This window comes from Protopterus annectens, chromosome 4.part0 (assembly GCF_019279795.1).
Source record: "Protopterus annectens isolate FY-2018-M chromosome 4.part0, PAN1.0, whole genome shotgun sequence".
NCBI classification, from domain to species: Eukaryota; Metazoa; Chordata; order Ceratodontiformes; family Protopteridae; genus Protopterus; species Protopterus annectens.
The window spans coordinates 335,350,745-335,364,006 of NC_056733.1; the positions used below are offsets into that span (position 1 = coordinate 335,350,745).

Genomic DNA, 13,262 nt, shown 5'->3' on the forward strand with positions numbered 1-13,262 from the left:
TGGCATTGCCAAACAACAAACCTCTAGCAATCATACTCAGAGCAGTAGTATTCGATACTAGCATTCTACATTTCTGGGATGGGATTCAGAAAAATCATTACCATATTAGGGCTTTGCTAGTGAGCTCTAGTACTGCTATGGGAATAAAAAGTGATTTGGCAATGTGCAAGAGATGGACAGAGCAAAAGATCATGTAGAGATTCGTATGAAACACACACACACACACACACACACACACACACACACACACACACACACACACACACACACACACACACACACACACACACACACACATATACAGACACACACATACGCACCTTTGCCATACGTACCTCATAACACCTCCATTCTTATTATAAATAGCAGTGGGTGCACACTGTTAAAAGACAGTGAACATATTTATTACTCAACTCCCCCAAATAGCACAGACAATTTTTTTAAATTGCTCTACTTTGCTATTCCAATTTAAGTGAAAGACTCTGAGAAGGACAGGTGGCTAATATGCATTAGCTTTGTCCAAGAATGACACATTTTCACGTAGATTTCTCAAAACAGATTTCTGTTCTGCTGTAGACTATAGTCTTCTTATTACTGTAGCACTAAAGTGGCCTTCGAATTGCTCCCCCATAATACACTGACCAATCCTGCTAGAAAAAAAATATTACACAATGCGTTACATCTTTTTGAATCCCATCAACAATTAAACAAAAAAAGTATCACTGTTGTCACTGTTGTTATAAGTGCTGTTTCATGATAGTATTGCTTGTAAGGTTATTGTTTAATTTCATTTCTCTGTGTTATTTTTAATATGTCCGACCTAATGAAAAGGGGTATGTAAACAAGCATGCAAAGTATGCAATAAATAAACATGCTGTATAAAATTAAAATGTTTTGTATAACATGACACAGTCTAGACATTTTTGTCATATATAAAATGCAAATATATTCTTAAAACAGTTACAGTTTGGCAACATTTTATTTCATTCAGTAAGGGCCTTAACAGGATGCTACATGGTGTTTTAGCATAAAGACATGTAACACCACATAGGGCAAGCTCTGTGGCCGTGCTAAATGCTGAGGCAGCCCAGAAATAGAAACAATTTTTAAATATTGCTCTTACAAACTTTGAGACTTGATAGAATAATGGATTTTGCATTAGCATGAATTTCTGAAAGATATGAAGTCTGAAACTCAAATGTCTGTCATTATTTTCTAACATCAATCTTTAATGATTTGCTACTAATTTGCCAGAAAACCACAATTTTATGAAAAACAGACCAGAAATATGAGGCCAAAATCTGGATATTCTGTGAAAATTTGTATGGCTGAGAGGTATGCAGTGGCTAATAGGTTTTTGAACCACAAAATAACACATTATGGGAGTAGGGCCTTTTGTCCACACTAGGCCCTTCAATGAATTCCCAGGAGAATTCTTTCTGTGTAGTAATACATTTTCACTTAGTTTGTACTGCACTTTCTTCTGTGTGTTAGTTATAAACAGAACTTGGTAAAACTGTAGATATATTTTAAAGTGAAAACTACGTAATTGAATCTAATCTTGATTCTTATTTTCCATAGTGATAGTCCGAAAAAGTGTTTTGTGTTTTATACTGTCAAATTATAGTATATAGGAGGGCTGCTTTTACTTCTGTAAAATGTTTCTCTTTTTATCAAAGTTGTATGATGATGGATTTAGTGTTTTAAGTAAACAGGCTCTGGGGAAATACATTGTTCAAAAGAGGCAGGTGCAAAAAGCAGGGATTTAGGTGTTTTACCTATGGGTTCTACAGGTTACGTTTCAAAAGGTTTTAATCTCTGTGAGTACAGTTAGCAGGTCATGCATTCACTTCTCATACTGGATCTCAAAACTGCTTCTTTAAATTTGTCAATAACTGTGAAAAATGCCTCTCATATAGCAGTCATGAAACTAAATTATTTTTGTTTTTCTTTAGGAGAGATAATCAATCAAAAGGTTATTACCACTGTTAGTACGGTAAATCATTAACTTAATTTAGTTTCTTATAGTTAGCGTTGCCTTTAGAAACTAATTTAATTTAATGATTTGCCTTATTAATAGTGATAATAGCTTTTTGATTGCTGTTGGACTTTGTGGTTGGATACTAGTTACCATATTATATTATAGGGCTTGTTACATAGGATGTCTGATTTCCAGGTTATGCTAAGCCAATTTATCAAGTAAAGAGCACAGTGTGGCCTTTCAGTTTTTTTTTACTTATGTGTAGAGGCATTTGCATAATGAGAACATATTTCTTCATTTTCATATACTGTGCTTAAGCTAAAACTTTAGTTACATTTCACACTATTAGTTCAGGGCAATAAACTATTTTGGAATCCATGCCTTAATGTTTTCACAAGGAGCACGGTCCCTGTATCTTGCACATAGGTTCATAGGTTGGTACTAGACTATCGGCCCTAGGGCCTATACAAGCCTAGCCATAACAATTCCCTGGATATTTCTTCCCACAATATTTACTTCTCTGGACCCCTGTCTAGCAGGGCAACTGACATGATCCCTGGGGTGAATTTCCTATCTCCCATCCAATCATCAAGGTTCCTTTTGAAGAGGGCCAAGGAGGTGCTCTGCTTGATATGTATGGGCAGTCTATTCCAGAGTATGGGGAGTCTCTGGGTCAGGAACCTATCCCTCCAGCATGTTTTGTTCATTGTGATGACAAAGTTTAGATCCCTGGAGAATGTGGCTCTGAGGGATTGGGATTTCTTTAAGTGGAGCATGTCCAACAGCTCAGGGTTTGACATGACCTTGTATGTTAAGCAGAGATCGCCTCTGAGTAGACGATATGCCACAGAGTTATCCTAATGCAAATAAACACCAGCATTATGTGACCCAACAGAGGCATAACTAAGATGGGGCAAAGGGAGGGGCTGCCCCAGGCAGTAGGTGTTATTGCATGTGATCAACAGATGCCAGTGGTGTGGTTGTGTAGCACCAGTATTCAGACAGAAATACCAATACTGTATTTGCAGTCATGGCTGAAGTGCTGAACTGCTTTGTGTTTTGCATTTTAGCTGTAGCAAGCTGATAGCTGCATTTGTCACATGTAGCAAGTGGTTTTCTGGGTTGCTACAGCATTTTATTTTGTTGAGCTTATGCTCTTTAATTTTTGTTTTGTCTTCAGCATAGAATTGTTGGGGGCTCCAGAACAGGGAACAGATGCCAAATAACCTAGGTATGCCTCTGAACCCTGGCATCTGGGGACAAGCTATAGTTTATAAAACTGAATGGCCTTATCTTGTGTGCCTGCAAACTACTTACTAACACCAAAAATTACAATCACAAAAGAAAGCCTCATACACAGTTAAGAAATCTCTTGCCATAAATAATGGCCACCACAGCCATAGTGTTCTGAAACCATCAGGGATGCTTCTCAGCATCAAAATGTGGCTTGCCTGCAGTGAAGGTTTCTTTGTTAATACATAAAAGCATCCGTGAGAGGTTCATAACAACTGGTATGTTAATCTGTGACTATGGAATCTGAAGCTGCTTTATGAAGACCATAGTGCAGTGTACCTCAGAGCAGATATTTACTGGCTTGGGGAGGGGGTATGCTGTTTCTCTCAAATGACCCAGGTAACCATCTTTTTTTTATACATCCATTGTCAAGCCTTGTTTATGGTGGTATAGTGAGGACAACTAGTCTTTGGACACAAATGCTCCTCAAAGAATGCCAAAGAGTGGCCACTGATTTTAATAGGATGTTGAAGTTAAAGGCCTTGTGCAATTATCATGTGTATTTGCTTTTTGACATTTATTGAAGAAATTGGATGATTTGGTTATCACTGCCACTTCAACGGTGATAGTCTGGAATTCAGTCTTATGGACAGTTGTGTTCTCTAATGTACAGCCAGAGGAAAGACAGGGAACTGGCCTATATTCAGTGCATTATGTATCCTCTTTGTGATTTGTTCAACTGCTTAAAGTTTTGTATACATCTGTACCGATAGGACGTTTTTAAACCTAATGGGTCAGTTATGGCTTTAGGCTGTGACATAAACTATGGTAGTGGTTTATGCGGGCACAGTTACAGCTTTCATGTGAAGGGGTTTACTAGAGTGTGTTTTGACTCTTAGGAGTTATTTGGGAGAACCACTGTCCCAATCATAAGGGATCTCACAAAACTAGCTGTCTGGGTTCCAGCCTTAAGGTCACTTGTTCTTCTCACTGGTGGTCAAAGAAAGGACAGTGGCCTGGCACATTAAGAAATGATGAACTTATTACATTTTTTTGTGTTTAACTCTTTTTTTTTTTCCAGTTTGTATGCATTAGTGAGATTTTGTTTACTGATCCACAGATTTAGCATATGCATAAAGGTAAATCAAGCTGTACAAGGAGATTCTGAACAAAGGTGAACATTCTCATCAGCAGAGCTGCTGGCCTTTTCAAAGTAAGTGCTAATTACATGTTGATCTTGATTTTTTTAAACAGATGGGATGATTCTCATGTGCAAATAGTGTGAATGAGAAGTGTTGTGACTTTAAGGCTGTATGGAAGCTTCCTAATATGGATGTGGTGTACATTAGTGGGGTGTGTAACATGTAGTGGCTTCTCTTATGAATGTGTGGCAGGGAGAGGGAGTACAGTCTCCCAGGAGTGGGACAGCCATATATAAAGCATGTGTACAGGCAGATAGGCTAAACCATGGTTACTAGGAGCACCATGGTATTTTTTGGGAAATAGTTGGTGTGTAAGGAAGGGTTACAATGGGGTGAACAGTAGAGAGTGGCTTGAGACAGCAGGTAGGAAGAGTGGCAGGGTGTGAAATTAATAACTCAAAACCAATTATGTTTCATATAGATAAGGAAGCAGGAGGGAAGTTATTGGATATGCATATTGGAGATGGGTATATTTCTCACTATATACTCATGTGTTCATGGGGTTGAGGTGGTTTCTGTAGTGCGAGTAGATGACGGTTTAAGCCTTAGAAATGGAGGGAATTGCATGTACACAGAGTATGACACAATAAACAATTGTGAAGAACTGGACTAATACAAAGGGGAAACAGGATAGAAAAGAATAGCATTAAAAGAGGAGAGACAATTACGGAGACAGGTAAAAGCAAAAAAGGACTGCGTGAAAGTGGGAGAATTATACAAATAGCTGAGGAAATGACAAGTTATGCTTTGCTTCATGCAAAATGTATACAACAGTATATATTGTTAAACTAAATAAAAAAGTTACATTACAAAAAAACTTTGCTCAGTCCAATATTACCAGATTAGTTGACTAGAAAAAAATCGTTAAAATCCTGTTTTAAGTAAAAATTGTGCAATGAAGATAAGCATTTCACAAAAAAGGAAGCTTCATTTGCACTAAAGAATGAGAAACATGGTGTCCGAATCACAGGATACAAATATGTTAATTACATTTACAAAGATTGTATTCAAAACTAGGCTAGATGCCTTTATCATTCTCACTCATAGCTGCAATGTGTTTTTCAAACTCATATCTTTATTGTAAAGATACCTGGTCCTAATCCAAAGCTGAGGATGAATGCAAATATGCAAACCATGCTAAGATAGGGCACCCATTCGTATACCTCCTGTAATGAGAAAAAATAATGATTATACAACCAGAGCAATGCAATTACTGTGTACAATGCTCACTGCTACGTAAATGCATGACAATACATACAAAGCAGAATCAACTCTTTCTATGTATATAATTTTGAAATGGTATTAGCTGTATTCATTTATTATTAACGTATATTATGAAAGGTAATAATCATATACAGTATTTAATAATGTTCTTTCTGAGATTTTAAATAATTTGCTATTAAATGCTTTGTAGAAGTAGTGTAGATTTTTCTAATACCCAAAGTATGAATTAATGCATGACGTCAGATGCTCAACAGATATTTCATGTTGAACATTTGGAAAACTGTAGATTCAGAAGGCCACCTCAGTCTAGATATAGGAAGTCCACTGATACCACCAGTAACCCAGAACTGAACAGAAGCTAGGATATTAGCTGATTCACTACTGGAGGTTCAAAACACAATACTGTGAGCCCTAGAACTACAAAAACCTATGTGTTATTCACTAGAAATAACAGCAGACTATAAAAGTCACTCTTACACATTAAAGACATTTTTGCAAGGGTGCAGTCCTTCTTACATTCCCAGATGTCAAGAGATCATAGTCCTCGCTGTGAACAGAGAACTGTCTGAGAGACAATAGTTTTAGCCTTGGTATATATTTTCCCTAATCACACTTAACTCATTAACACCATCAGCACTGAGATGTGTTGTTAATGAAACATGTACTAGTTGTTTGTCTTTCGGCTTTTTCCCAGTAAGGGGTCGCCACAGCGGAACTCCAGTCCACCAATGATTGGCAGTAGATTTTTTTTTTATAAAACACCGAGGTGCCAGCTCGACACCCAACCTTCAACGAAGGCCCATTTACGTACGCATGTCTTTCAAACACTACCCAACCAAGACTAAAATTACTTGGGAATTGATAATATAACCGAATGTCTAATAACAGTACTAAACAAGCAATGCCAGAACCACTCCCTAAAGTAGAGTTTAGCCACTCACCTTGTCCCTGAGATTTGGTGCACAGCAGTGGTGATCCCATTTCACAAGGATGGCCCACTACTAATCACGTGAAGAATAGGCCTATTAGTCTGATCAGACTTATTTGTAAAGCCATGGAACATATTACAAGTGTCCTGATAAACTATGACATGGAAATTCTCAATAGTCTCGACTCACAGCAGTTTGAATTTGTTAGATGAAGAGCCTGTATAATCAACCTGGTCATCTTCTCTGAAAAAGTAACGCAAGCTGTTGCCAGAGACCATGATCACCATATTTCATACCTGAAGTGGCCAAGGCATTAACACTATCCTTCATGTTACCATATTTAGTAAGCTTAATGCTTTACAAATAGACCTCCATGTGATAAGATGGACAACAAACTAGCTAAAGGACAGAGTCCACATAGTGCGAATAGCAGGTGCATCATCAGAAAGTCTGAAAGTGGCCAGCAGTACTCTACAGTGCTCCGTGCTGGAATCCATTTGGTTTGGCATCTACTTCTCTGATCTCCAAACCATGAACCAAATCCTTTTGAAAAACATGGATGTAAACTAGGAATCAATTTTTTTAAAAGAAACATCTTTATTAAATTATTACATGTGACATAGGCAATCAAACATTTATATAAATGAAAACAAACCATACTGACATAATGTTAGTTCCAAACATTATATATCACAAACCATACTGACATCATTTCAGTTGGAAACATTATACATCACTTATAATCTAGCCAGTCATTCTCAGTCAAAAATTACATAGCTCATTCAAATACTGCCTTCTTTTGAATCTTGTTCCTTGTCTGCATGTATTGTTCCCACAATTCCCATTTTTTTCTATGTAATTTGGTCCTACTCTTTTCTAAAGATCTCACTTGCAGTTGTTTTATCTCTGTTACTACATTCACTACTTCTAGTAAAGTTGGTTTAGACTTTGATTTTCATTTTCTAGTAATTGCTTTTTTTGGCAGCCACCATAATTAGACTCAGTAAGGACTTACTATGTCTAGGCAATTCTGATTCTGTATCATATGATTCTGTATCATAGCTCAAAATGTATGTCCTTATTTACACCAATTTGCTCACCCAGTATTTCTGACAGAGCAGTCTGCAAGGTATCTTTCAAGTCTACCAACTCATTACACTCCCAGAAAATATGTTCCCAATTATTTCTTTCTTCCCCATCATAACTCCAGCATTTGCTGTCTACCTGAAGAAAAATACTTGGGATATAAAAATACCTATGTAAATGCTTCAAACAAAGATCCTAAATCTTCTAGACTTTGTTGCATACTTGGGAGACACACATATACTCCCCATTCTTTCTTTGTGAAATTCTTATCCAATCTCTCTTCCCAATCTGTTCTAATTATTTCTTTTTTAACCGCAGCTTCTGTTCTAGATTCTACTAAAAACTCTACCAGTGCTGGTCTTTTACTTGGGATCTCACTATTTCTTTCTATTTGCCTATACTCTGTTATCAATCCTTGATAGAGAAGGCAATCTCTACCGTGCAGTCCAAATAAATTCTTGGCCTCTTCCCATTCTATTACCTTTACTTCTCTAATTATTTGCTCCCAAAACCTTGGTTCTTTTGCCAGTTTTCTCCAATAAATCCCAGCCCCCTTTTGCCTATTGTCTTTATTCTTAAATGCAGTCATCCCTATATGCAGAACCTCCTTTCTTCATACCCATTTTGGCTTAGTTCTTAGAATACTTTCTGCTACTTTACGAATATAAAATTCTGTATGGTTTTTCCTTAAGGATCTGCATCCAAAATTCCAGTCTCTCCTTCCCCCTGTTTCATCATCATCACTTTCCATTTTGAATTATAGGTTTCTGCCTGCGCTGCATATGGGAGCCTTAACTGTGTAGCTCTGACATACTCCTTCAAATTGGGTAATCCTAAACTGCCTTGATCAATTGGAAGATTCAGCTTATCCAACTTGACAGTTGCCATCTTCCCCTCCCAGACAAAATCCTTCAGCTCTTTATTAATTGCTAGCCACAACTTCTCCTCTGGTTGATAAAAAATATGTCTGACCTGTATATTAAACGAAAGGGACCAAACTGCGTGTTTCTTGATATCCATATAATAGAGCTTCCAATTTTTCAGTTTTGCATTATATTTTGTTTAGTCTCTTCCCACACCAGAATCCTTTTTAATCCATACTCCTAAGTACTTAATTTTATCATGTCCCCATAAATATGGATATTGCTGAACCAGTTCATGTGCGGGTACATAATTTACAACTATTGCCTTTGTTTTATTTTCATTAATTTTATATCTTGAAAACATATGAAACTGCCTCAAAATGTTCTACAGCACTAAAATGTCTTTTTCTCGTTTTATCATGTATAAAATAATATCATCTGCAAATAGAACCAGCTTTTCTTGACTAGCATACCAATTATAGACTTGGATTTCTTGTTTTCTTTGCCAATGGTTCTAAATATAGTGCAAATAAAAAAGGGGAAAGATGACACTCCTGTCTGGTTCCACTGCTCAAACAGAAATTATCAGAGAGGAATTCACCCACTTTAATTTTCAACTCCAATCCTTCATATATCTTCCTAATCAACCTTATACTTTTATTAGGGAATCCAAATGCTTCTATTGCCCTGCTCATAAACTCCCAGCTTATTCTGTCAAATTCTTCTCTGCATCAATACCCACCAACAATAAAGGCATTTTCTTACATTCAGCTTCCCTCTTGATCATAAGTGTTCTGTTAATGTTGTCAAATGTTGCATCCCCTCTACAAAAACCACACACTGATCCATAGCTATCAATTTTGGCATCACCTTTGCCATTCTTTTAGCCATTATAGACATAAACAGTTTATAATCATGATTTAGGATTAAAATGGGCCTGTATAAAGTTGGACCTGATGGGTCTTTACCCTCTTTAGGTATTAAAGCCACCACTGTTTTATTTCCAGGATGTTGGTGCTTCTCCTCCTCTTAAAATACTGTTAAAAAAACCTTCATGATCTTTATCCATTTTTTCCCTCCTAGCTTCAAAACTTCCACAGAAATACCATCTATTTCTGGTGACTTTCCTGTGGATTGGTTATACATCACTATTTCTATCTCATCTCCTCCTATCCTAACTGTTAGTAATTGCGCCTTATCTACTTCTAACCTTGGCATATTTAATTCTTCCATTAACTTTTCCATTTGTGCCTTTTCTTGATCTCCAGATTTATCTGCTTTATACAGACTTGTATAAATTTTTCAAAATATTTCTAGTGTCTCTACAGGATCTCTTGTTGTCTTAGGCTCATAGGTTCATAGGTGTGTATTAGGCTAACAGCCCTAGAGCCTTTACAAACTTAGCCCATAGGATTACTCTGGCCTTGTGCCCTTGACCTTAGTTCCCAGTGCCTCTGTCAAGTAGAGCCACTGGAGTGATCCCCGAGGTGAATTTTCTATTTCCCATCCACTCATCAAGATTTCTCTTGAAGAGGGCCAGTGAGGCACTCCGCTTGACATGTATGGGAAGTCTATTCCATAGCATGGGCAGTCTCTGGGTTATGAACCTGTCCCTCCAGCTTGTTCTGTTGATTGTGGTAATGAGGTTGAGGTCTCTGGAGCATGTAGTGCAGAGGGATTGGGATTTCTTCAGATGTAGCATTTCTAACAGTGCTGGGTCAGACATGGTTTTGTAAGTCAAGCAGAGATCACCTCTAAGTAGGTGATACCAGAAAGCCAGAAAGGCTAATGGTACACTGGTTAAGGTGCATGCTTTGATTCTCACCACTGGCAAGAGAGCTTAACAGATTGATGATGTATTTTTTAGTGCCACAGATAGGCGCGGAAACAGTGGGTCCCACTCCACAAGCGGGCCTCTCGGACCCTGGAAACTATTTGCCCATTGCCCTGACTAGCTTTAGTGCAAAAGTCTGCAAGGCTATGGAGATGATCATCATCAACAAAGACATTGGGGACCTACAGACACTAGATCCACAGCCAGTTCGGCTTTGTCAAGGGTCAAGGGCTGCCTTTGAACTTGGTTGACTTTGACTGACTTCTTTAGTCACCAAAGCATAGATGAAGGGAAGGTAGTCCACACAGCCTATCTGGACTTTGCAAAGGCATTTGACACTATACCCACTCGGGCATCATAGATAAGCTATAAAGCTATGATATAAACCCCTATGTTACAAGATGGGTTCAAAACTGGCTCCAAAAGAAGAAGAGACAGAGTAAAGTTGCTGGAGCCATGTCCAGACTGACAGAACACAAGTGCCAGGGTTCAGTCCTGGGACCAATGTCCTGGGACCCTCACTTTCTATATATATAGGTTCGACAGACGAGGGAGCACTATGGGGAGGCTCATGGTAGGCGCACTGCAAACACTGCAATCTGCGCACCATCAACTCTCCAGCAGCAACAAAATCACAAAAATCTCACAGACAGATAACTGAAAGATGGTTGGTGCCATGCCTAAAAAAAAAAAAGCTAAATGCCAAAAATGTATAGTCATACCCTTTGGCAAAAAAACCACATACCCATTAAACCCCACAAGTACAGAAGTACAGTACAGAGAAAGGACCCAAGGACCTGGGACCCAAGTTGATAACAATCTCTCCTTTAGAAACCACATTGCCAAAGTAGAAAGAGAAGACAGACATCTCTACCCTCATCCACTCATCACGAAGGATTTAGATCAAGAGATCCAGATCCTCATTCATGCCTATCCATTCCCCTCATCCCCATCATAGAATACACCTTACCGACCTTGCTTTCCCCTAAAAGACCCCACCAAACCCCCCAAGAGATTAAAAAGTATCTCAAATCAAAGCCATGCTATGAAAACAAAAGCTCAATCAGTGCCTCAGTTCACTCAGCCTACTTGCTATACCCTGCCATACGCATGCATGACATACAAAGCTATGTCCAATCAAGAATTAAATCCTCCACTCCACCATAAAAACCCAATCCCTTAGATCTCCCTCACATTCAAAATCAGCACAGAAACAATGAAATAAATAGAACTTGCTAGAAGGACAAGTTCATAACTCAGAAGGCTCAAATCTTCAAGTTCATAAGGGAAGCCTCTCTGAATCACTGCAAATCAAGAAGAGTTCATGAATGGATTCGATATCAGGAGATATCTTCCAATGAGATCTCATACTATGGTTAGGAGGAACACCAATAACTGAAAGGGAGAAAGCCAAAAACTAAAACAGTAAGAGGGGTGATATGAGACAGAGAATAATTGGAGTTTTTTGAGTCTGTCCATATAGGACAAGTGTTTAAGGCCTAGGATCCTGTTTTGACAATCCTTTCTACTTTCTGCTGCCTGAGTAGTTGCGTTTAAAGTTTTTGTGCTCTGGCATTATTATCAAAAACAGTTGCTTAACAGCAACCTTTCTAAACTCATGCATATTATTGAGGTAATCCCTTATTTTCTGCTTAGCATTCTGCATTTTCTCTTCTTTCTGTTCTGTGAGATTCCCCCTATTCTGCAATATTAAACATTTGTTAGTCCTTCTAAATAATTATTGCTATGTCTTAACCTTATCTCTCTTTTACTTCCACCCTATTTTTAAATTCCACTTTAATTTTATTCCACTCCTTAGCTATATTTTCAGAAGAAATTTATATCTTCTCTAACAACTCCTGAATAATTTCAACTAACAATTCCTTAAATTCCTCGCTTTTCAACAGATAGGTGTGAAAGCACCAGTGTCTCATTTCTCTTTCATTACCCTTCATTTTTCATTTTAGTTATTATTGGTGAGTGATCTGAAATAGTCATTGGATTCATATCAAAACTTTCAATTAAATGCAACTGTTCCTGTGAAATGTTAAGTTCTGTCTAGCCAACCCAGTTTTTGTATCTTGGGGATTAAATATGTAAATTCACTCTGAATTCCTACTACTGAATTCACATCTTCCATTACAGATATTTTCATAAATTTCTTCAAAAATCTATCCTCCTTTGTTATATTTTCCATTCTGGGCCAGACACATCTTCACTACTGCAAATCAAATTCCAGTCTCCAAGTATAAATAATATTCCTTGCTGAAAACTGATTATTTCTCCAAGAATTTTCTTAAGCTCCATTATAGCAGTTTTAGATGGAATATAAATACATGCCAGTGTAATCCTCCTCTCTTGCCAGTAGCCCCATGATACTACAAATCTACTATTATTATCTTTTTTATTTTATTCTAGCACTATTAGAGCTTTTCTTGCAATTAATATGAGTACTCCTCTTTTCCCTTGTCCCAGGTATTGTGCTGAATGACCATCCTGAAAACCTTTTTTTATCAAATGCACATGTTCAGTTCTTCCAAATGTGTCTCCTGTAGCATAGCCATTTGCACTCTATATTTTTAATATAGTTCACTACTCTTTATTTTTTGTAAGAGACCATTGACATTTAAAAATAATATAGAAAGCATTATAATGTTAAAAAGTTATTATTCCCTCCTTTTATTTGTAACATTTTTAAGTATGTAGTTCCATCTTTTTTGTTACATGTATATGCTGTTTGTCAGGCTGATCTTTTATACAGATATTTCTTGTCATATTGAGCCTATAAAACTTTGAGTCTTACAAAAGTTTTTGTTTTATTGAAAACCCTCACAAAATACACTCCCAGTACACCCCTAAAACCTATTAACTTAGTACCAACACACAAGACTAAGTACATCTTCAAATATT

At 37.4% G+C, this 13,262-nt stretch overlaps 1 protein-coding gene across 1 annotated transcript in view; it reads right to left on the reverse strand.

Annotated features, from left to right (window-relative positions):
- The window catches only part of LOC122800251 (solute carrier family 2, facilitated glucose transporter member 11-like), a 400,142-nt gene that overhangs the window by 52,785 nt on the left and 334,095 nt on the right, over nt 1–13,262 (reverse strand). Inside the window, exon 10 of the mRNA XM_044069742.1 lies at nt 5,507–5,582. Within this exon, the coding sequence (XP_043925677.1) occupies nt 5,507–5,582 (76 nt within the window). The remainder of the gene's footprint in view (nt 1–5,506; nt 5,583–13,262) is intronic.